Below are 26438 nucleotides of genomic sequence, written 5' to 3'. Positions count from 1 at the left end.
TTACAATGATAAATATATGAAAAAAGTAAAATATAAGAGCTCAGAGTTTTGCCTAGTGGTAGAATGCTTGTCTAGCATGCATGAAACATGGTTCAATTCCTTGATATCACATACACAGAAAAGCAAGAAGTGGTGTTGTGGCATTTGTCCTGAGGAAAAGCCCAAGGACAGTGTTCAGGCCCTGAATTCAAGCTCCAGAACTGGAAGAAAAAGAAAAAAATAATAAAATAAAAAGAGGCTAAAAGGAAGATAAACTCTATAAAAATGTATCTGATTAAGTAACAAATATATGGACAAATAGAGAAGAAACTATTATTGTTTCTTTACTTTCACAATTTGATTCAAAGAGTCAATCTCCCATTTCCTGCATGAAGAACAGCAAATGTGTTACTCTTTCTCCTTACTTTAACTGTTTTATTAAAATAAATACTTGCTAAAACTTTCAAGAAAAGCAGGATGGAAAATAAAACTATAAAAAAATTGTAAATCCATGTCCAATGATAAAAGCAATGTAAGTACAATATGAACATAATTCATTAGCACTTGATAGTCAAGCTTCAAAAGTCTAGTGTTTTAGTATGTAATTAAAATTATTAGGTTACAATAAATCGTTATAATTTTAGAAAACTCTATGTATGCTGCATATGTTAACCACAAAAAATATCTATAGAGTATCCAAAAAGGCATGAGAGAAAAATTAAAATTATAATGCAAAAAAAGTCTACTAATTACAAAGTAAGTCAATTAAAGGGCAACTGAAGAGGGAGAAAGCTATAAGACACATGAAAAAAGTAACATTGCATAGTAACTCTATCCCTAGCATTGAGTTCTTAAATGTAAATATCATAAACTTCATAAACCATAACCTTAGCTATCCATGAAGCTGAGATCTGGAGGATCATAGTTCAAACATAACTCTGGCAGAAAAGTCCACAATATTCAATTATTAATTAATTGCAGAAGCTGGGCTGAAAGCATTGTTTGAGTATTAGGCTTCAAGCTGTCAATGTAGGCGAGTAGAAACACAAATTCTGAGTTCAAATCCTAGGATTAGCATAAACACACACACACACACACACACACACTCACACAAAGAAGCTTCTAAAATGAATGTAACAACAACAGAATCCATTTATATATGATTCCTAAAAGAACATATTAATTTGAGACTTAAGTTTATATACAGCTTGAAGGTTGAAGGAAAAGGCTGGAAATATATGTCAATGAAAATGAAACAAGGAAACAGGCATGATTGTATTGCTAATATCACATAAAACAAAGTTAGGAACCTTGTAAGGAATAAAGTACAATAGAAATATGAAGGGATTCATTTCCCTAGAAGATGTCATAAAGATCTATATGTATCAAAATTCATAGCATCTACTCACATAAAGCTAACTCTAGTAGAATTAAAGGTAGAAATAGTTCCTCTAATAATAATAGGAAGCATCACAAACACCCTCTTGAGAAAAGACATACAACAGAAGGTCAATGAGAAAATAAACTCTAGTTGAGTCAGACATAACAAATAGACACAGCACATTCTATGCAGCAAAGGCAGAAGGATGCATGTTTCATAAGGACAAATAGACTGCTAAATCATAGAGCAAATCTTCATAGATTTTAGAAGAATGAAATCACACCAAATGTTTTCCCTAACAAAGAGCCAATGAAATCAGAAATCCATAGCAGAAGGAAAACCACTAAATGCACAAATATGTATAAATTAAACAACATGCTCTTACACAACCAATTAGTACAAAAAATAGCAAAAAATCTTGAGAAATATGAAAATGAAATTACAGCACCCCAAGGACTATGAGATATAAAGAAAGCAACATCGAGAGAAATGTAGAGCTCTATGCAGAAACAAAAATGAAGAGTATGTTCTCATATTAATTTGACTTTAAGCCATTAAATTCCAAAACAGGGAAAAAACTATACATAAAATTAACATAAGAATATATGTACGTGTACATATATGTATGTAATATATGTATACATATGTTTATAATTATATAGAGAGATATATTAATATAAGGGTATATAATGTGTGTGCATGTGTGTGTATGCATGTGTGTATGTAAATATAAGCAGGCCAGAGGTAGGATAAACAATAGAGAGTTGGGTCCAGTAGTTCATGCCTATAATCCTAGCTACTCAGGAGACAGATCTGACGATCAAGGCTCAAAGGCCCTGGTAGAAAGGCCTGTGGGATTTTTATCTTCAATTAACTACTAAAAAAGAAAAACTGGAAGTAGAGCTCTGGTTCAAGAGGGCTAGCCTTGAGCATAAAAAGTCAAGTACAACCCCCAGGCCCTGAGTTCAAGCCCCAGGACCACCTTCCCTTCCCCCTCAATACACACACAAAAAAAGGAAAAGGAAATGGAGAAAGAAAAACACCAGAGAATATAAAGAAAACAAGTAGGTTCCTTGAAAAAAATAACAAAAATAAGTTTTAACTAGTCTGAGAAAACACAAGGTCCAAATAACTCAAATCAGAAAAATAAGAGAGTTTATGGCAGCCATACAACCAATTTTATAGATGCAAAATTCATGAAAAGGTACTATGAAAAAAAGTATGATGGGGGTAGGGAGTGAAGCTTACTAGTAGAATAAGCTTACCTAGCATGCATGAAGCCTTTGGTTTGATTCCTCCATACCACATACAGAGAAAAAGCCGGAATTACTGCTGTGGCTCAAGTGGTAGAACACTATCCTTGACGAAGCTCAAGAATAAAAGTTCAAGCCCCAGAACCAGCCCCCCCCAAAAAAAAAATGTATGATGGAAAATTGTAAACAGGAAATCAAAAATTTCCTAGAAAAAAAATTTTCAATCCCAAACAAATCACATACACACACACACACACACACACACACACACACACACACACACACAATAATACGCTTATGACTAGATTGAAATACTAAAATCTCCCAGCTAGTCACAGTGGCCTATAATACCAGCTACTTGGAAAGCAGGTATCAGAATTGCCGTTCAATTCCAGTCAAGATAAAAAGTTTTCAAGACCTCATACCACCCAATAAAAACAGGGCATCATGGGGGGTGCCTTTTTACTACGTGGGAAGTATGAATAGGAAGATCACAGACCACAGTGGCCTGGACAAGAAGCAGACCTGACTATACAGTGACCAAAGCAAGAAAGGTCTGAATGCCTGGCTTAAGCTTCGTGGATGAGTTCTTTCAAGTATTTATTAAAGTATTTATTCAACCTCTCCCCCCAAAAATTAAGAGGAGAAAAGACTTTCCAAACTCATTCTATTACTTTTTTTTTTTTTTTTGCAGCACCAACCTTTGAACTCAGAGCCTTGTACTTGCTCGGCAGCTGCTTTACCATCTGAGCTCCACTCCAGTGCTCCAAACTCATTCTAACAGTTAGAATTATTCAGATAACAAGGTCAAACAGTAATATTACAGGAAAGGGTGAAAGACTGCAGACCAACAACTTGTGAAATTATTGAAGCAAAGTTCTTCCCTCCAAATGTACGAAAATTGATATTTTAAAAATTAAACATCATGACCAAGTGTATTTATTCCTACAGTGCAAAGGTAGCTGATACACAAAATGCAATCATCTCATGAAGCACATTAACAGACTGAAGGAAAAGGCTAAGAAAACACTTGGTCACCTCAGTTGGTACAGAAAAGATATTAAACAGAATTCAGTATCTTTCACAATAAAAAAAATGCACACATTCAGACATACACACACTACACACACACACACACACACACACAAACACACACCTATGCACAACCTAAAAAGCTATTTCAAACCTTTGAAGGTTGTATATGAAAATCTTATGTTTATATATTCATTGACAAAAATACAGACTGAAAGTTTTTCCTATAGTATCAGAAAAAAACAAATAAACAAACATGTCTGCTTCTTTCACATTGATTCAATATAGTTTGGGAAATTCTGCAGAGAACATTTAGTCAAGAAGAAAGAAAAGAAAGGAGGAAGAGAAATTATCTGTTTGCATATGGTATGATCTTATGTGTAGAAAATTCTAAATATTCCACACAAAATCAATATTAGAAACAATAAGCACATTCAATAAAGTCACAGAAGGAAACATTAATAAACAAAAATCAATTGCATTCCTATATGAAAACAATAGCTCACTCAAAATGAAAATTCACAAAACCATTCTATTTTGTATAGGATCAAATAAATAAAAATAAAATCATCAAAGAGGATTTTTCATGTTTGTGAAGCCTTCTGATCTAACCACAGTATCACAAAAATAATGAATGAATACATGCATACTTACATACACACAGACATGCATACATAAATGGAATAAAATACTGGTAAATCTAAATAAAAGCATACAAGATTTTCATATTTCAAACAACAAAAATCTAACCTAAAATCCATGTAAAATCTCAAAGAAACCACCTTTTCCAAAAACAACATTGTAAATACAAGATCTCACATTCCTTAATTTTATTTTTTTCTATACAAATACACTAATTAAAATAGATTGTCCTGGACACAAAGGTGAAAACCCCAGAAATAATGTTCAAATGAGTTTCCACAGTCAAATAATGCTCAACTATATGTTAAGATGTGGAACAAAGACACTCAGTCAAGACAATAAAAATTTCTCCATGAAATGATGGAAAATTGGACATCCATCCACAAGAGGATAAAGTTGAATCTTTATACCATATATACAAACTAATATAACATAATATATGTAACCGAATATGTATATATAGCTGTATATATACACATATATAAATGTATTATGTATATATAACTATACATATGCATACATGGACATATATAACTGTATATCTATGTAAATATGTATAAATAACTATATGTATATAACTATATATGCATCTACAATAACCGTAAAACTCAAAATGGAACATGGGAGGAAAGCTTATGACATTGGATTTGACAATGGTTTTTGGATAAAACATCAAAATCACAGACAACAAAAGGGAATTTTAAAAAACAGATAAACTGGACTACAGCAAAACTGAAAACTTTCATGCATCCAAAAACACAATTAGGATAGGCATGCCTGTAACCCTAACGACTTAAAGGAGGCAGAGACAGGAGGGTAAAATGGCAGAACTTGTATGAGTTTCCTGGATTTATACCAACTACTGAATGTTAAACAAAAAATATCTATACAAACATGGTGAAATATTCATTACAGATCAAGATTATAACTCCTAGCACTCAAGAGATAATAGAATCATGAGGTCAAAATCAGCCTGAGCTATTTTTCAAGACACTGTCTCATAAAAAATTAATTTGCTTAACCTATTAACAACCTATCCAGTGGGACATATTTTAAAACATGTGCACACATTCAAAACTATGTGCAAATCATACATAGATTAAAGGCTTCTTTTCAAGACTACAACTCATCAACAACAATTTCTATTCATTAAATTGGTTATGGCAAAAATTAACAAGTAGAAGGAAAAAATGACAAGTATTGGTTAGGCTGTTGGCAATGTAAATAGAACAAGCACCATGTAAAATAGGATAGCGGTTCTTCAAATAATGAATCAGAAAATGATTACATGATCCGACAATTCCACTTTGGGGCAATACCAAAATAATCATTATAAGTAAAGATTCAAAACAATATTTGTATACCCATATCCATAGTGCTTTAATTCACAATAGTGAATGCAATACAAGTCTCCAAGTCTCCATCAGAGGATGGTTAAAGGAGTATGATATAGGATTGCAATGATTGAATCTTAAGAAGGAAAGAAATATGACACGTGATACAACAGGGAAAAAAAAACCTTGAAGATATGCTAATTAAATTAGCCACTCACAAAAGGACAAGTATTACACAATACCACTTGTCAGAGATTCCAAGTGGAGACAGAATCTTCAAGACAGAAATAGAATGGTACTTTCCATGGCCTGTGGGAGAGGGAAGAATGGTGGATGATGATTAGTGTTTCAGTTGGGGAAGTTGAAAGACATTCTATAAGGGATGCTGGGAACGGCTATGCAGCAACATGGATATTCTTAATGCCACTGAAAAAGATTCTGCAAACAATAAATTTCATTTTATTTATTCAGTTATTTTACAGCAGTAAAAAAGGAGGCATGGAAAAACCCCGGGTTCTCTTAGACACTTTATGCTTTCTGGGATGATAGTTAACATGAGTATGTGTTCATAATTATTGAGATGAACATTTATTTAAATGCTTTATTTAAAATAAATATATCTCTTCCCATCATTTCTCTCCCTCTTTCCTTTCTTCCTGGTTCCTTTGATCTGTTACTTATATATTCATTATATGCAAATATTTATAAAAGAAAGCATTAGAATTAAACTTTTTTTTTGTCTGAGCACTGTCCTTGGGTATTCTCAAGGCTAGAGCTCTACCACTTGAGCCACAGCACCACTTTCGTTTTTTTCTATGTATGTGGCACTGAGAAATCGAACCTAGGTCTTTGTACATGCTAGGCAAGCACTCAACCACTAAGCCAAACTCTCAGCCCTAGAACTTTTAAAATGTCCACATTCAGGCTGGGTGTGGTTCAAGTGATAGAGATGCCTAATGTGCAGGAAGCCCTGGGTTCAATCTCCAAAACCGTGCAATGGAACAGGACAGGACAGGACAGAATAATATTCATATTGACTGTCTACAATGATGCATCATGTATAGTTAGCAATAAATGAGTGCTATTTGTTTAAACTATGAGTTTACTACAATTAGCTCTCCAGATCGTGTGGTTTTGCCTGTTCCAACTTAATCACAAAACAAGAACATCTAGAAAAAGAAAGGCAGATGTATTAAACATCTACCCACCTAGATGTTCTTATATGTGTGAATAATCACATATTTGTCTCATTCTTCCCTATCCAACATAAAATAGGAGCTATTCATGTAGCATTTGGATGATATTAATTTCTATATGTAATTTAGAAATACAGAAAGATGTGCAGGGAGTGCATGCAAACACTATAATATTTTGTATCAGGGACTTGAGTTTATATATTTCAATGTCTGCATAGGACTTTGGACCATTCTCCCATGTAGAATAAGGATTGACCTGCCTTATATTTAAAAATTTTAATAGCTGCAGTTTATTGTGAGCTTACTACATTGTGAGGTTTTTTTTTTAAACTCTTTTACAAACTCAAGGCCATTTTCTCTCTTCCAGTAACCCAGTCGAGTGAGTATAAACACCCTGTTTGTTTTTTGATTTTGTTTTTTTCAATCAGGAAATTAAGGCTTAGAGAAATTGTGTCACTTGTCCAACCACATACAGCTGTTCTTTAACTAGCAGAGTTGGGGCTTGAATGAGCCTTTTCAACTGCAGAGCTGATGTTCTTAACTTCTTGAGAGAGGTTATACTTTATCTTACATTTCACTAAGCACCTATTGACTTGCCAATTGTAAAAGAGAGCATATAATCAAGAGCATTCTAGAAGGTCTTCCCACTGCACCGGTGTAAGTGCGCGTTGCAGAGATGTAGTGGGGGCCATCTTGGTAGGTGCTTGCTGCAGAAACAGCTGCATTTCAGGTATCCCAGAAGATAGGTCTAAAAACTCCTTCCTCCCCAGATGCCCTCTTCAATGTTAGGAGAGGAATCACGTTGGCCTTTCTGTTCCCCAATGTTGGCATACTTCCATGGATACATGCTCTCATCAGGACCCTTACTGACAGGAAGAAAGAAGACATGCCTCCCTGGAGATGGCACCAAGTCTGCCAGTGGCTTTAAGAATATTACGAAATTCATAAATACTGCAATTATAACAAGCAGGAGGAGATGGGACAAGTTAAATACCAAGCATCTAGGGAAAGATCATTATCTCAACTAGAATTCAAATGCCAGAAACTCTGGTGGTAATTTCAATGACTTCTCAATTTAAAAATGAGTGAGAATATCTTCATTAAGAACTGGAAGCATGCATGAATGTCATTTCATTTGTGTGCATGTGTATGCCCACATGTACTTATGATAGGAAGAAACAGGAAGAAAGGAGAAGCATTTTATTTTAACAACTTGGGGAATATATTGTTAGGAAGTATCTTAGACATTGTGTTAGAAATTGCACACACTAAAGAGACCACAGAAGACTTTTGAATTACACAGAGAGCTTCAGAGAAACAATGGAAATGACATAGGAAAAGGCAATTGGATCAGGGCAGGATCAACTTGAATACTATAATTTCTTCTTCATAGGTGTCTTACAGCATCCTATCTCTCTACGAGCATTGCCATTCAAATAAAACACAGGACTGACTTAAGACCCTGTAGATGATAATAGTAACTCTGTCTTTTATTACCTGGGAGTTGTAAACAGCCCTGTAGCAGTCTTGAAGTCACAAGTCTGAGCCACATGGAAGGCTGGTCAAGATAGACGTCTAAAGTAACTGATTTAGTAAGTTGTAGATGGGAGAGGAAAGTACAGAATTATAGAGGATCCAAACAGACAAGAGCAAGAATCCTTCAGCCTAGACCTCTGATGAAGAGATCTACACAATGAACATTCAAATAATCAAACAAAAATGCAATCTCTGAAAAGGCAGAGGGACACTCTTAAGCAAGACTACTTCAATCAAAGAGGAGTTTCCAGCTGACAAGCAGGGGGTACAACCACTCAGAGCCAATGTAGATGAGAAAGACATGAAACAAGATTACTGGCAAGGGAAGATGTGGAGCTGTGAGGCAGGTAGAAAAGAACTGAAAGCCTGGAACCCTCCAGGGCATCAATGGCTCATCCCTGCAATCCTACTTACTTGGGAGGCTGAAATACAAGGCCCGTTGCTGGCAGCTAGCACAGGTAGACAAATCCATCTCCATGAGATGGAGATGTTATCTCTATCTAATGAGCAAAAAGCTGGAAATGAAAGTGTGGCTGCTGTGATAGAGCCCTAGTCTTGAGAGAAAACAATCATGGCAGTCATGGAAGGCCCGGAGTTCAAGACCCAGTTCCATAGCACAAAGGATGGAAGGAAGGGGAAAGGGAAGGAAAAAAGGAAAGGGGAAGGGGGAAGGAGGGAGGGAGGGAAGGAGGGAGGGAAGGGAAGGAGGCCTGGAGCCTGTTGGCAAGCAAGAACTCTAGGTTGCTTTTATCTTGATGGTGGCTGAAATACACTGGACTCTAGTCATATGTGGTTGTGCTGCCTGAAGAATCAAGGAGATAACAATTAAATACCAGAACTTTAGAAGGCTTAGCCTTTGATTTTAATTGTATTTTAGGGCCCCTGCCCCTTATGATTTTCCTGCCTCATGGTTCCTGTTATCTCTTCCTTCAATTTCTTGATGCTACCTGCAGAAAATAACTCTCTTACTTGTCCTTGTCCAGTGCCTTTCCATTTTTTTTTGTCTTTCCTTTACTTTATCTCTATCCTTTATTTCTGCAAATCTTCTTTTGTCCTTCCTTCCTCTTCTATGGAATTTCCCCAATTACCAGCAAAATGCTTCCCAACAAATGCATACACTGATGGATTCTCAAAAGAACCACGTATCTTAAAAATTAAATTTGGCCCTATAGAAACAGTAATATAAACTTTCAGAACTTTTGAAAGTATTCAGAAATAGCTTTAAGAAAATGTTTCCATATTATCTTATTGTAATTATACCTACTTTTCTTCATCATTGGAACTCAAAATAAATAGAAAATTATCATAGTCATTTTTTTTCTCTTTGGCATAATTACTTCTTTTACAACAATGTTATTCTGTATTCTTCTTCCTTGCTATTCTACAGCGTTTTGGGTAATTGTGAGTTAAATTATCTTCTGAGGACTAGCCAGAAAACTTAACAACCACTTAAAATGTTCTTTGTTCTGATTATGCAATGGAAACTTGGTTAATCGGATGCAGTAAATCTTCAGAACTACTGAAAATGTTTAATATTCAAAACCAATTTTAAACACTTTATCGATCTGCACTTTTATGGGAAGCCAGGTCAAATCCTTCAGCATCTCTTTGATTTAAGTAAAATGTATCATTTCCAGGGAAGAGGTAGATAAAATGAGTCACATGATTTTCCCTAGGGTATGAATCAGTAGGAAAGGTGAATAGAGGGCCTATAGCTATTTCCACAGTCTTAATGGTTCAACTAAAATGTGAATCTAAAGGTAAGGAAAGTATGAGATGACATATTTTAGGGCTTAAAGCAACTGTTTCTGCTCACTCTATACTTTGCAGGGAAAGAAACTCTTTTCCTTAAGGGTCTCATTGGTGGCTTTTGGTCAATAGATGATGTGCTTCTTTGCCTTAGTTTTCAAGTCCTTTAGGGCTCTGTCTGTGCTGCAGAAGGTCAAGTGATAGGATAATACATGAGCATAGAGATTTGGCCCAGAACACCAATGTGCTTCATGATGGAAACCCTCTGGTGGCCATCATTTTGCAGAGTGTTGAACTTTCATGACTTCTAGCTGGAACAAGGAGTTCAGCACCTACTTAAATGCAACACCCTACAGGTGACACAACTGCCACCTAAGGCCCTCAGCTAAAGGCAAGTCTCCTGGCCTTTGCTCCAATGTGTCCAGGAAAGAGATAAGACACTCCTGCTCTGTTCTGTTTTGGACACCTTCCTTGGTCTCAGTATCTGCAAGGGAAATGAATACTTGGAACCTGAGGAGAAGCAGAAAGGCCTTATAAAGGAAAATCTGTTACATAATCACATGACAGAAGAGCAGTGGCTTAATGTCCCTTTAAGATAATCTCCTAGGTATCCAGGAGATAATAGGTGATGGGTGTGGCATCTGACTCCCAATAAATTATGACTATCCAAAGGTTTGCTGTTGAAAAAGCACATGGGGACCTGATATCACTTATTCAAGCCTGTAATCCTACCCAAAAGCCAGAGTGGAGGAGCGACTCAAGAAATAAGAGTATAGGCCTAGGAGTGTGGCCTAGTGGTAGAATGCTTGCCTAGCAACACAAAGCCCTGGGTTCCATTCCTCAGTACCACATACATAGAAAAAAAAAAAAAAAGAAAGAAAAAGAAAATGAAAGAAACAGAACAGAACATAAGCTTTAAGGAACAAGTTAAACCACACACACATACACACACACACACACACACACACACACACACACACACACACACACAAAATCATATCTCTCTACTGTGGCCCTTGGAAATTTTATTAAAGGGACCATGGTGTTTGCCTAAAAGAAAAGATTTTAACAAGGCTCAAACTCTTCCTCTCTCTAATGTTTCCTCGCAGAAAAATGACCACACATCAAGGGCAGGGCAAGGGCTGAGTAGCCAAGACACAGAAGCTTCACTGCATCCTTCTCATATACAAACATAGACCAGTGTAGAAACAGATAGGAAAATGCTATTGGCTTGGGTGTGGCAGTGGCTTGTGGAAGCACAAAGATGAAAAGAACCAGCCCCTCTCCAACCAATACTCCCTGGAAACTGTGGCACCAATTTCACTAAAGCCAACATCAGACTAACCATCTTCCTGCAAGACAAACAATAGCAAACATATCTGAAATACTTTGGTGCTTTCTTGTCTGTATTTTTTTTTAAAAAGCAAAGGTTAATACTTCTTTTCTTACAAAATAGACAAAGCAAACTTCTACAAAACATCCTGGATTAATTCCCTCTTCTCATCTCATGACAGTAAAAAGTGCTTTCTGTTAATAAGAATCAATTTAAAAAAAAAAAAGTCCTCCCCTGGGAAGGTCAAAAAGGCCTGGCTTGTCTCATCTCTTACTCACTCCCACATCCCCTCACATCTGAGGGATGGCTTCCTCACAGCCAGCTCTGCAGTTGGCACAGTAAGAAGGTCAAGGGTGCAGTCTTTGTTAGAAGGTAGATGGAAATGAAATAGAAAGATGGAGCTAACCTAAACCCAAAGATCTGGTTTACTACAAGAAGCCAAATTAACCAAAGGCCTTGGATAACATGTGGTGTTTTCTGTGGCCCCTTCATTCTTTCATGACTCCATCCCTTGCTTTGAGGGTGGGAAAGTGGCGCATGTGTTGTAGGAGTGAGATGTAACTCTACCAATCAGCCATGTTCATATTCAAGCCAGCCCAGCTTTTCTAGTCTGGGTAATCATGCAGCTATGGCTTAACTAAGGATGAGCCACATCCTTGGTCAGTGGTTTTCTGTGTCCATTCCCATCTATGGCAAGGCAAATCTCTGCAGAGATAGGACAGCCTTCCTGGTACATATCTATTCTGCTGCCTGGACAAGTCCCCTGACTCTTCCATCTGCTTACTGTCTAGTCAGCAGAGATTCAAAGGGCCCTTGTATAGCTTCAGACCAAACCGCAGGCTTCAGTAGGTTCAGTGGTCCCTTCTTTGGCCAAGGATTTGAATGGAATCTAGTCTCACAGAATTTCTAAGATCCCCAAATACTAACGGCTCATTGTCCAAGCACTGCATTCCAAAGAGAATGAAACTGTTCTGATAAGATTCCTGGATCACCGGAGAGATGATACTACTTCAGAAGAAATGGAGGCACATTAAAATGGATTGAACCATTCAGCTAGCACTTAATTTTCATCCTTGGTACCCACTCCCTGTAAAGCACAGAATCCATCATCCCAGAGTCTCCATCACTGCACAGTACAGAGAAGGCACGTCAGCTGGAGTGAGACACCTGACATTCACCCTTGCTCACATGTTCCAGGTCAGACAGCCCCTGAGAGAAGTAGTTCTCAACCACATTTGTGCCCATCTCGAGAGATGTTTATTCCTTTCGTCTGGGAGCTGGATATTAGATATTTTTGAGAGGTGGTGGAGTTTAAGCCTAGAGCTTTGTGCATGGTAAGCTCGATATATGCCATTAAGTAGCACCCTGATCCCTAGCAACAATGCCACTGTTTTAAAAAAGCATCTCAGGGCCAGAAGTTTGGCCTAGTGGTAGAGTGCTTGCCTACAATGCATGAAGACCAGGGTTCGATTCCTCAGTACCACATACATAGAAAAAAGCCAGAAGTGGTGCAGAGGCTCAAGTAGTAGAGCTCTAACCTTGAGAAATTCCAAGGACAGTGCTCAGACCTTGAGCCCAAGCTCAGGACTGGCAAAAAAAAAAAAAGCATCTCAAAGAAGTAGCAGCATGTCTCAGGTTGTAGATACCATCCTTGAAAGAAGGAAAAAAAAAACAACTATGTTATCTCTCATCTCTTTTGCTGTCCCTTGGTTATACCATATTGTTACAGTATCTCACTTTGTTATCTGATATATTGGATATATTTGTATTTGGCTATTTGAAATTGGATACGGAAGGGGGGAAAATCAAGATGGGGGGGTGGAGGGGAGGGTAATGAGGACCAAGACATGTGAAAGGGTATCAATGTATGTGAATTAATGCACCTTCTATCTGGCAAATATCATGTAACCCTTTTATTAATTACAATAAAATATTTAAAAAATAAAAATAAATAAATATTAAAAAAATCAAGAATGTGAGGCCCTGGGTTCACATATATGTATGACATATACGTGTGTGTGTGTGTGTGTGTAAAATCTTCATTAACTCTGATAAGAAACTCAGGATAGCATCACCATGAAAGAGATCCTTTTGAGACTGTTCCTGCTCTTTATACACATTCATCTTTATACACATTCATCTTCCCAGACCAAGAGCACCATCTTCATACTTATACAGCCCTAATTCTGCTTTAATCCCTTAAACACTGAGATGCCAAAATTGCATGTGTGTTTGCAATGACCTAACAGTTGACCTCATATTTCCTCATTTACGTAATAGGACACGCTGCTGGTGGTGAGAGCAGAAAGCAGGAAAACCCCCACTGCACAGCTTCTTTGGCCCAAACCCCACTACTCAGATTATTACTTGGCAGTAGTCAAACCTTATATCTTTGTTTCTGAATGGATTCACTCAAAACTACAACTCAAAATGCCAGCACAGTTTAGAAAAGAGCCATTAAGCATAATCCTGGATCAACAACCCCTGAACACAGCAAAACGATTATCCTACTATTGAAAACAAATGAGAAAACATCAACACAATAAACCACTGAGTGCGTGGGATCTTCTCCCACAAAGTACCACAGGGACAATTATGACCACAGTTTCATGGCACCCCTCAAAACTGCCACACAGAAGGCTCAAGAGGATTCACAGAGGAAGTTGAGGAAATTTAGAGGTGAATGGGGTCTGTGAAGAAGGCACCATTGGCTGGCACTTGGGCCATGGAGGTGGCTTAATAGATAGATACCAGCTGATTCTGCTCTTGGTTTCCTGGCTTCTGTCCCAAGGCAGGCAGTGACTCAGGAAACTCAGATACTTGTCATATCTAATCTAACTGAAAGGCACTGAACGTTTTTAACCCAACAGCACATAATTGTAATGAAATGATTCTGGCCAAGAGGGCCCATTTGTAATAATGAATTCAAATCAGATTCATAGAGGCTATAATTCAACCATAGTGAATAGCACCTTCGTTTTCCATACCGACTCACTTCCAAAAAGGCAAAATAACTCAATATTCAAATAATTGCTCTTCCTTTTCAAGTAGCTCTATGAAGTAGTCACAGGTATGATAATATTGACTCACTTACACAAAGCAAGTTTTCTTCCCCATCTGAAATCTCAGTGTCATCTCATATCACTTGCAATTGTCCCCCACAACAGTCACAACAGGAAGGGAGCCATTTCCTCTAAACTGTGAGATTTTTCACTGGGAAATCTGAAGGCGGACTTAAGTTTTTTCATCCCTTTGTTTTGCTCCTTTGCTAACTTCATGCAACATTTAGATACAGAAGGGTAATAAATATAATGTCTAGCGGATACATCGAAAAATGACTTCTGTAGCTAATAGACATGGTATCATTAGTTCCATTTGAAAAATTAACTTGCCAAGGAATGACTTCCCAGTGAACCCTATCACGAAGACACTTAAGTGTGACTAGACATAAAAATTACAAGCTTCTCAAATGTAGCTCATTGTTAAAGTATATGTTTCCTATGCATGAGGAACTGGATTGAATCCCAAACACCACAAAAATAAATAAAACGAACAAATACTAATATTTTCAAACTGAAAAAGAAAGACATAGCACATTGATCTGTGGTCAAGGCCATCATCATATATTTCTATCAAATTCAATTGTAGACTCTATCTCAGTGTCCTGAGGAACTATGTGCATTGGAAATGAAAGGCAAATGTGTGGGACCCAGAGAAACTGGCAGGAAGTGCTCTATTTTTTTCTATAAAAAAAAAACCAAAACATTGTGATTATACTGAACTCAGCACTTCTTAGCTATCAGGGAATGATATGAATTTAAATAATGAAAGAAGGAAGGAAAGAAGAAAAGGAAATGGCTGAGATTCAAGAAAATCACTGGGAGGTATATTATGAAAAATACAGGATGAATCCAGACGCCAGCGGCTCATGCCTGTAATCCTTGCTATGCAGCGGGCTGAGATCTGAGGATTGCAGCTTGAAGCCAGCTGGAATAGGAAACTTCATGAAACTCTTAACAAAAATTCAGAAGTGAAGCTTTGGCTCAAATGGTAAACTACCGGCAATGAGGGTAAAGACTACGTGATGGAGTTCCAGCCCTGAGTTCAAGCCTCAGTAACTATCACAAAATAAATTAAATAATGAAGCCAGGTACAGGAGCTCATACTTACAATCTCTGCTACCCAGGAATCAGATATCAGGAAGTTTTGGGGGCAGCCCTGGCAATCAATTAGCAATAACCCATCTAAATAAACAAAGAAATATAGCTAACTGGCAGTACAAATATGTAATTCCAATTATGGTAGGAATAGCACAGTGTGGAGAAAATGGTGAAATCTCTCTGAAAGATCACTAAAGCAAAAAAAGGGATAGAAGCATGGCTCAAGTGGCAGAACAGCTGCCTAGCAAACACAAGGTCCCAAATTCAAACCTTAGTTCTGTTGTCAAACATAAAAGTAATAAATATATATACAAGATGGAATTTAGAGTATATTAAAAAGTAGTATGTGCATAATGTTCTGGATTTCTCTGTTTCAGAGACAAAAGTACAGAAGAGAGGCAAAACCAACTATAGAATATGTTCTGAGTTGTTTTTTTTTTTTTTTAGAAAAACTAAAGCATAAAACCAATTACTAAGGTAATAGCATTTATACTTGAACATGTAAGTTGTTGGGGATTTTTCCCACAAAGCATGAAAAGCAAGTATTCAGCTTTTTTCCTTTTTTATTCACATTCTCATTACCAAGCCCAGCTGCTAAACATTACAATTTGAAGATCATGAAAACAGGGCAGCAGCTAATAAAAAATAAAATAAAATAAAAAATAAAAAAAAGTAGATGAAAGTTCGCCCTCTAATGGTCAAATTCACCTACTGCATCCGAGAAAGGAGAAAACCCAAGTTTCTGGTGTAATTCTTGAGACCAGAGGAGCTCTAAAGTGTTGGGAAAGTTCAGCATTGAGCTAATAATACTCATTGCCGGGCCTCTTTGTCTCTATGAGAAGATTAGTGGTGTTAGGAAGTGTTCAAGCCCCTTCACACCGTACTTGACCTTTACCTAAGCTCTTAGGATCATGGAACCAACTAATCCTCTACAGATGTGCATTGCATAGGTTTCAGAAAACACATACTCCTTGAGCAATGAAATAGGGATATCACATTCTCATTTAGGATAAGCTAAGGCATGCTCACTGGGCAAGAGAAGTTGTCCCTTATAATGTCTGTCTTGTCTATCCTCCAGTAGACTGGCCTCTGAGATCTCTTCTTTAGCTCAAAACAAGGTTCAGCTAAAAAAGCAAAGTAACCAAAATCTCAAACAAACCCTGGCATTCAGGAACAGAATACCTGTGTCTCAGAGGCTCTCCTCAGTTCCCCAGAAGAAGCTTATAAGAACGGGACTCCCCCCATGTGCGAGCTCTCTCTCTCTCTCTCTCTCTCTCTCTCTCTCTCTCTCTCTCTCTCTCTCTCTCTCTCTCTCTCTCTCTCTCTCTCTCTCTCTCTCTCTCTCTCTCTCTCTCTGCACACTGGCTGCAGAATCTGGGTCAGAATGTTTTATTTTCACCATAACCATCAAAATCACAGGCAGGGCAAATGCATTCACCCTGTGTACATTGTAAGACACAGTTAAGCTGGGACGTCCCTGAATCTCTCTCCTAGGACCAGAACTGCCTCATTAAAGGGATAAAAGATGATATCTGCTGAGCTGGTGGAAAGTGGTAGCTGCATTTTTATTAAAAGTCTCCACTGCAGCAGGCCCAGTCCCCAAAGGTTCATATTCCAAGAATCTCCACCCCTCTGCCTAGAGCATGTGAGTGATTCTCTGTAACTCATTAAGCTAAAACAAAAAGCTTCCCTCTCATGCTTTTCACCCAGGAATGATGTTGTCGAATGAAAACTACACATTTCTCTGCATGGCCCAAGATGGCCAAACCAAAACAGCTCTCACATTTACAAGAGGGGCCGCCACGCACACCACACCGGGTTGGCATAGAGGCTCTTTCTTCAACAGACTTGCAGGCGTGGGTGAATGCAGAGCTTGAGAAAGGGTCTAGCCTCTATTTCATCGCATCCTGCTGGGCCTGGGAGAGACCTAAGGAAAGGTCTTAGGCTAGCCAACACAGTACCTTAAGTACCAAGTACCCCTCTCCATGTTCACAGAGACATCCATGCAGCTGTGCCAAGACTCACAGACACCTCAAGTCCCAGGTGTTGCATTTAGTACCCCCTGAGAAGATCATCCATCCAAAACAAACAAACAACAACAACAACAACAACAAAAAACCCGGTCTAAGCATCTCACAACGCCAGTGACCACCACCTGGGCCTACTACAAAACAGCCTCTCCGCAGGAAGCTCTGGCCCCTCCTGGAGCCTTAGGATCTCCCTGCCCCCTGGAGAAGGCATCCACGGGAGGGTCTCAGCACCCCCCCCCCACGGTTGTAGGATGCTCCCCTACCTGAGGGTGGCGCTCTCCCCCTGCCGGACCGTCACGTTGTCCATCGCTTTGGGGAAGGTGGCATCTCCGCTGCGCACGGGCACTCCTGTGGGTACAAGGAACAGCAGCCTGAGAGACACGACCACGAGGCACTTCCAGGGCAGGAACAGGTACCCACAGACCCCCATCCTCGACAGCCACAACTTCCCACAACTCGGGGCCGCCTGGCGCACGCGCGCCCCCCCTGCTCCCCTGTCCCAAACACCACCACCACTGGCGGGAAGTGGGGTGTGTGTTGGAGAGATGGTGGGGGCGGGGGGCGGCTGGAGAGAGAGAAAGAGAGAGAGAGAGGAGACCGAGATTGGAGCAGCCTGGAGGAGCAGACAGGGAGAAGGAGAAGCCGACTCTCCGGAGTCTAATAATTCTTCCTCAGTTCCTGCCTCAGCTTTGCAGCCCAGCAGAACCTGATGCCCCCCTCCCCTCTCCAACTCCTGCATCCAAAAAAAGAGCTTTCTCGATGCTTCTCTCCTCCCCCCCTCTTGGGGGGGGGGGGAGGGAGGGCAGGAAGGAGGGAGGGAGGCAGTCCGGGCGGGAGAGGAGACGCAAGGTGCTGGGATGAAGGTCAGCGATTGCGCGTTCTCCGCCTGGGTCTGTCTTGGAGATGCTACTTTAAGATGCAGTGGGGCAGGTTCGGCGGAGGTCTGGCATCCAAAGTTTCTAAGCCAGAGAGGAGGAAGGCAAGTGTCTCTGACATGAAGGAGGTGTCATGAAAGCCTCCTGCTTCCAGGGGAGGAGATGTTTTATTAGCGCACACATATGTATGGATGTATTTATAAACCAGTCCCCAAGTCTCGCATCTGGTTCTCTCCCCCTCCCTCCCTCCCTCCCTCCTTCCCTCCTTCCCTCCCTGAAGGCGATCAAAAGTTCCAAGCAGGAACCCCGCAGCGGGTTAGGTTGAAGTCAGAGAGGTTTCCTTCGTGGGCGACGTCCTCCCCCGAGGTCCAATCGGTGGTCGCCGCCAGCCTAGAGGAGCCCCTGCCCGGCCGCTGGCTCAGGGGCGCACGGCGGCGACCCCCATCTCTTCCTCCCCCTCGTCCCCCTCTTCTTCCTCCCCCTCCTCCTCCTCTCCCCCTCCCCCCTCCACTCCTCTCCCCCTCCCCCCTCCTCCTTCTCCTGGGACGCGCGGACGCCCGGTTCAGCGGCCGCCCCCGGCCTCTGCGCCGCCCCCACCCCTCCCCCGGAAGCCCCGGACCTCCGGGGTTGTCATGGCAGCAGCTCCATCCCTGACCGCCACTCCCCCTCCCCACACCCGGTGCGGATTCTCTGAGCGAGCCAGCGGGCGGGTGGGCAGTGGCGCGCGAACCGTGCGCTCACGCCGGCGGCGGCGGCCGGGGGCGCGCGGGGGCGCCCACCTCCAGCCCAGGCACATCGCGCCCCACCGAGGAGGCTGGGGTTCCCGGCAGAGATGAGCATGGCACCTCATCCCCCGCCCAGACACCATGAGCCAGCGGAGGAGATGCCAGGGCGCCCCATTCACTGGCTCCCCGGGGTACCAGGGTGGGGAGGAGGACTGAGAGGAGGGAGGCCGGCGAGGGAGTCCATTCAGGGAAAGCAGCAAATTGCAAAGTGAGGCTGGCACCTCTCTATGGATGCCACGCAGAAGTTGGCAAACCCCGCCCTGAAGAACTGAAGTACATGTCTTCACGTGCCCAGGGGACCTGCAACCCCAGGGAATACCCCCACTGGCCATCTAGCCAAGCTTGGGCTTCTCCCAGGGACACAGCTGGGTCTCCAGAGCCTGTGGGAAACGCTTGTTGCTCTGATGACCCGCCAAGAAGTCCTTAGGAACCCTTCACACCATGTCTTGCCTTCCAAGCTGGCAAGTGAATTTCTTACAACAGCATAGCATGCAAAAGAGTCCTTCATTATCCATGCATCTTATTCGTGATTTAAAAAAAAAAAAAAGAAAAGAAAAGAAAAGCAAGAACTGGGAAAAGCTACAGGCTTGAAAGTAATTGGATTAGGTTTCATAGGAGCCATCTATAGTTTTATGGTCACAGGAAGGGGCTGCCGTCTGGAAGGGACCTGGGGATGTGGCCTTCTTTGGTCTCGGCTCTATTATCTTTCCCCTCTGAACCCCAAAGCACTCACTCTCCTTGGGCCTGCCATTATTCTTTTTCCTGCTCTGCTTGGCAGAACCTCCTTCTGTGTGTAGATCTCGCTCTTGGATCCTAATTTAATGGTGGCTACGTGCATCTGCCCTACTGTATTTCCACCCCCCGCCCCCAAAGCCATTTGTTAAATTAGACTGGGCTCAGCACAATTGGCAAAATAAAATGTAATTCAAAAAAAAAATAAGCATTAAGCCTTAACATGTATTACTTTACTGGCTGAAGGATACAAAGCCTACTACCTGCTCTTGGTTCTGAGTGACTGAACACAAACACTACCCCAGTCCCCCTTGGCAAGTATGTAGCTCACATAGATTATTGTTTCTGTTGTTGTTTAAAAGTTTTAATTAGGACATCTTACTTCAGAAAAAGAGAATGGTTATCACTTGTCGCATCAGTTACAGTGAAAACCAGAATGAAGTAGATTCCTTTCGGAGAACAGAACTGAATCGGGAATAAGAGTCCAGACACATCTTCTGGGTGAACTCCTGTTTCACCCAGGAGTGGCTGAGGGGATCAGGGGACAGATGAGGATGGGTGGGGAAAAGAGACAGGAGAGAAGAGATAAAAAGGAAGAGTGAGGATAGGGGAAGGAACCGGAAAGGAGAGGAGACAGGAGAGGAAAGGAGGGTAAGATGAGAAAAGGGGGAGGGCAAGTGAAGAGAGGAGAGAAAAGTAGACAGGAATGGAGAAAGAAGTGGATGGTACAGGATGGGAGAGGGGAAGGAGGGGATAGGAGGACAGGAAGAGAGAACTGGTTGGGGAGGGGAGAGTAGGCCACAGACTCTGGGAGCAGAGCACCCATCTAGTTGGAAAGACACAAATCTTTCCTCAGGATTTAAGTGTCCCTGGGTAAAATAGAAATCACCTGAAGATGGAAGGTGATTATTAATAAGCTTCCGTTTGTGGGTGACATCGCTCAAGATGCATTGTACTCATGAAAGGACACATTGAATTGGAACTACTATGTACAAGTACTTGTGAAAACAAGAATAAATCAAAGGTTCCATTTTAACCTAGAGGGCCTGCCTAGGTGAGGACAGGTCTTCAGAAATTGAGAATCCCCCAGACATCTACAAATTTACCCAACGAAATGTGTATCCAGTCATAAAAGCTACTTCAAACTGTTGTTCAGAAATCAGGAAAAGCTTACAGCTTGTGTTTACTTTACCCAGCTGCTGTGTGTGTGTGTGTGTGTGTGTGTGTGTGTGTGTGTGTGTGTGTGTGTGTGTGTGTATAAAGAGGAACCATAAAATAGGAAGCTTGCATTTGATACAATGCATGCTTATGTAACTGAGACTCACCTGAGCCAGCATGGACCCATGAAGTACAGCCATTAAGGAGTCGTTTTACTTAGCCTGATGAAGTTGATTGCCCTGTGGCCTCAAGATAGGAGTACCAAACTGGAAACATATCAGGAAAAGACAATGATTAAGGAAGATGGGTTTCCATATTTTTTAGACTAAGGAAGTTTAGAGGAAACAGAGTTCCATGCTCAAGCACAATACTGTAGAACAAATCTAGAAAACACAATAGAGTACTCTTAAAATAACCAGCTGCCCAATCAACCTAAGGCATCCGTAAATTTCTAAACCAAGGTATTTATGTGGTAAGCGTCTTTCCCAATCCTCCACTGTCCTGAGATCAGAATTTGGATCTGCTGTATTTTAACATATACATCTTTTCCATCATAGTCCACATCCCCGTCTTTCCAGTATGCAGTACATCTTCTGCCTAGGCGAACTAAAAGAACCTGTGTTTGCATGCATTCAAATGCCTGGCTTCAAATGCTAGCATTGCCGCTAAAAAGCTCTGTTATCCTCAGCAAATTAGTTTTTCTCTCAAATTATGTCTCCTAGCTTGTAAGTGGTGTTAATAAGAGCTCATTCATAGTTGGGTACAGTGGCACATGCATGTAGTCACAGCTGCTTAACTACCCAAGAGATGGAGGCACCAGAGCCCAAGAATTTGAGATTAGCTCAGGGAACACAGCGGGATTCCATCTCCATCAAAGCTTCTTCACAGCCATGACACAGGCAGGGGTTCCTGCCACACAGTGCCAGGCGCCAAGGCAGTTCCCAATGATGCAGAACATTAAGTTTCTATCCTCTTATCTTTTAGTCAGAATAATGAGATTAACAAAGCCAAAACACATACACATAATATCCAAACGGGAAAATGACAACAAAACAATATAGGCAAGTCAATGGAAAACCATAGGCACACAAGAGTCCCACTGTGAGTATGTGGCTCTGTAGTGCTTAGGAGAGGAGGCTACTAAGAGCTATAGAGTTCAGTTGCTACCACTTACTGTCTGCTTGTGAATTCCTGGTATGTTCTGTATATAACTGACTGACTCCTGTGAGATCTTAAGGCTCTGCAAGAAGAATGTTTGTTCATCTTGATTCCTCAGCTACCATCTACAGGCTGCTATGAAGAAGTACTTGGAAAATATTTGTTGCATGGGAAATCTCAGTTCTTTCTCTGCATTCTCCAGAAGGCCAGTCCCTTCATCAGCGTGCTCTCCAGTGATAGAAGCAACAGGATAGACAGATTGATGGATGGACAGATAGAGCTAGAAAAGATTTCCTAGAGGAACAGGCCTACATAATTTGTAAAGGCTAACACATTCTACCACATGGCTTTCCAGAGCTAGAAATTCTTGGAGATTGGTAGCATAACCAGGTCCAAGTTCAAGATCAAACAAAGCCAATGATGAAAGTCTCTACGTGAGGGGGAGGCCCGAACACCTAGAAGGCTGCTAGAGTCTAAAGACCAGATAATCTGGAGTGGTGACATCCAAAAAGAAGAGGAATATATGTATCACTAGGAGATGAGTAACAAAAGCTCCTTTCCATTGTTTTGTCCAGTAGGTTTCCAGCCTACTAGGTGGCACTTAAGCAAATGACCTTCCCTTACTGCATCTGGTGAGACTCACACATTAATCATCTGTGGAGACACCTCACAGACACACTCTAAAAGAATACCTTTCACTAGGTGAAGAGTATTGGTGAGTCACCATTTCTTGGTTTATGATTACTATTTCTCTTTAAAGAACTAATATATATATATATATATATATGATATCTTGCAGGGATAGTAATGGTTCACATAGTGTGAGATCAAGGAGCAAGAATTCTGAAATCATTTCCTGGGTTGTCTTCCCTTCTTGTTAAATATGACTTCTCTGAGCCCCAGAGAAATATCTTAATTTATGCTTTATATTGCTTGCTAGTTACTTGAATTCTTAGCTAACTCTCTCATGGTATTGATTTATTTTGGTGATTCATCCAGTCATCTTCCTTTCTGTTTTCACTAGCATTTATTGAGTATCTAGGCACTTTATAGGGCCTGGAGATAGAAAGAATATTATTTGCTACTTGCCATCTAGGGGTTCATAATCTCACAGAGGAAATAAACCAGATACCATGGACTAGGATAAGACTTAAAATAAGGGGCTGAAGGGTCTATGGTTGTTGCCATCTCATGTAAAGGAGGATTCTTGGAATGCTCTCCTAAATTCACTTATTTTTTACTCTGTTTTTAATTTATGATATTTATTGTTTTATAAAAATATTGGGGTTTGAACTCAGGACCTCAAACCCCTACTTAGAAGGCTTCCTCTCCACCACATGAACCATTCATACGCTTTTGGCTATTTGCTGGCTAACTGGAGATTAAGACTCACATAGATTTGTCTTCCTGGGCTGGCTTCAAAATCAGTCTCCTACATATCTAGGAATGCAGGTGTGAACGACTGGCCACCAGCCTGTGTTCACATTTTAACGACTGAGTAAGTTGCAGTTGCCACATGATCAGAGAGACGTGGTGAGAGGCATTGATCCTGAGAAGAGATGAGGTGCTAAATATTGAACAATTTGGCAGCATTTAGTTATTTAAGTTCCAGCATAAGGAAGAGATACTGTCCACAGCTAGAAGTTTATAAAGCATCTTTAGGTATATGAAACCCAAATTCCCAGGTACTGATGGAGAGGAGCAGAGCAGGAGTGAGAAGGAACAATGCATTGAATGTGAATTCTTGGCAACACAAACATTCCAGGGGATGAGTACAGGAGAGATACTCCAGAGAGTATGGGGGAGTGCCTAGGAAAAGAAAATATCACTCAGGAATCAATAACTTCACAGAATCCAGCAAGAAGACTCTAAGAAGAAAGGAGTGATGGATGGTGCCAACTTCTAGAGAATTCAACTCAGTGGAAGATGGTCAGGCATGCCGTGTGCAAGTGTCTCATGCCTGTAATTCTGGTTACTCGGAGGCTGAGATCTGAGGATCATGGTTTGAAGCCCGCCCATGCAGGAATGAATTAACCACCAGAAAAGCAGAAGTGATGCTGTGGTTTAAAGTGGAAGAGCGCTATCCTTGAGCATAAGTTCAAGCCCTGGAACCAATGCAAAAATAGACGAGGAGGAGGAGGTGGAGGAGGAGGGGGATAGAGAGAATGGGAGGGGGAGGGGAGGGAAGAGGAAGTAGGAAGTGGGGAAAAGAGAGGAGAGGAGGGGAGAAAAGAGGAGAGGAGAGGAGGAAATCAGCGCATAGCTTGTTCACAATAATTGCTAAGGAAGCAAAGAATTCTTTTCATCCTCCCCTCAGGGTTCATTGTCGTATCATTAATACTCAGAATAGTTCCTGGAATACAGTAAGTTTTCAATAAATATTTATTTAATTAAATTATTATGTATTTCTAACACATTGTCTCTAAAAAAAAATCCACGCAGAAGTTTTATCTATTCGTGATTTACACAGCCTAAATATCCCAGACTCAAAGATCTTTCTCTTCATTTGCACACTGGTTAAGATTGGTAGCAATTTAGCTTGAGGTGAAGAACAAGAATCAGAGTAGCTTATTTGCATCACTTTAACGTCTTTGTGTACATATACTACTCTTTTGATACACATTATTATTTATATTATGAGAAGTTAATCATGATAGGAAAACAGGTGACTGGACCACATGGCAAACAAATAACGAAGATGGACTTCAGATATTGGATTCTAGTCAATAAAACATAGTCTGATGTGTCAGAATCATCCCTCGCAATTTACATAATCATTGTTATATATGGCATCTTGGAATAAGGAACAACCCGATAAAGTGAGATGACCTTAGACTAATCCTACTTTGTATACTTTCTCAGACTCAATGTATGATCCAGTCTCTCATATTTTTATCCTTTGCCCACATGGGTTTGAGATGCCTTGGAATAGACAGCCTCTAAATCTGTGTAAGTTCTAACCGTCATCCTCACTGTGTTCCCCTGGCATTTGCATTGGAACAGTATTTTGTTACCCACTAATGCTTACCCCCTCACTCTTACACCAGCACTGGTCCTTTCTTCCGTATGTAATCCCAGAAGCTCTCTTGAATCTTCCCAACTGTTCTAGCTCCTCCCTATCACCTACTGGGAATGAATCAGTTACAAGGATGAAGGAAAAAACATCACCATGGGTCTTAAAGCTCTAAATTATTGGTTATAGAAAAAATTTCAAGCTGGAGGACTGGGAGAAGATAGATAATTCACTAACCCTCTGATGCTCCCTCTACTAGACATCAGAAAACAAGATGCTTTGGAAAAGGGAAGAAAATGAAATGAGAAAACACAAAGATAGGACAAGAGAGAGAAAGGGAGAGGGAGAGAGAGTGAGACAGAGAAGGAGGGGGGAAGAAGGGAAGGAGGAGAATGGGAGGGAAAGAAGGATGACTGAAGTATGAAGAAGGAAGGAAGGAAGGGAAGAAGGGAGAAAGGGAGGGAGAGTACAAGGAAGGGAGGGAAGGTCAAGGAGGTTACAAAAACATAGTGGATATTTGATATAGAAAGATAGAAATACAGAGACAACTGAAATTGTATGTATGAATTATACACATGCATATATAGAGATATAAGTCACACCCAGATAGATATATAGATAGATAGACAGGCAGATGGGTAGAGTGATCAATTTATTGTAAGGATCAACTGTGAAGTCAGGCAAATCCTTGGCCTGTAGCATGGGCTAGCTTTCTAGACACCCAGGTAAATCTGATGCTAAGAGTCTATGCTCAGGTCAGGGCTTCAACTAATCAGATGAGGCTCACTCACACTATGGAGGGTGTACCAATTCAAATGTAGTTACCTAAAAAGTGTCATCTTAGAAGCACCGGAATAGTGCTAACCACATGTCTGGACATCATTACATAGCCATGTTGGCACATAAAACGAACCATGAAGCCTCTATGTTCCTCTGAAGCATCTGAACTAAAAAGACTAAAAGTAAATATTACTTTAGGAAGGTCATACAAAAGCAAATGGAGCTACAGGCCCCAATTCCCCTTCATCAAGATGTTTGTCATAGACATGTTAATGCTAAGTATTTCTTTCTCAAAAGACAAAGCTCAATTCG

At 40.6% G+C, this 26438-nt stretch overlaps 1 protein-coding gene across 5 annotated transcripts in view; it reads right to left on the bottom strand.

Annotated features, from left to right (window-relative positions):
* The window catches only part of Opcml (opioid binding protein/cell adhesion molecule like), a 556019-nt gene extending 537667 nt beyond the window's left edge, over positions 1-18352 (bottom strand). For 3 of the 5 annotated variants that reach the window (XM_090319725.1, XM_090319726.1, XM_090319728.1), the window contains exon 1: positions 17889-18199. In XM_090319725.1, the coding sequence (XP_090175851.1) occupies positions 17889-18055 (167 nt within the window). In that variant the 5' untranslated portion in view covers positions 18056-18199. Of the gene's footprint in view, positions 1-17888; positions 18200-18223 lie in introns of those variants that run through there. The other 2 variants (XM_090319729.1, XM_090319727.1) reach the window with 2 other exon arrangements.
* Between the last annotated feature and the right edge of the window lie 8086 nt (positions 18353-26438).

This window comes from Megascapheus bottae, chromosome 27, assembly GCF_031878675.1.
Source record: "Megascapheus bottae isolate mThoBot1 chromosome 27, mThoBot2.hap1, whole genome shotgun sequence".
NCBI classification, from domain to species: Eukaryota; Metazoa; Chordata; class Mammalia; order Rodentia; family Geomyidae; genus Megascapheus; species Megascapheus bottae.
Note: the sequence above shows the minus strand (reverse complement) of the source record. Positions and strands in the feature narration are given on the sequence as shown.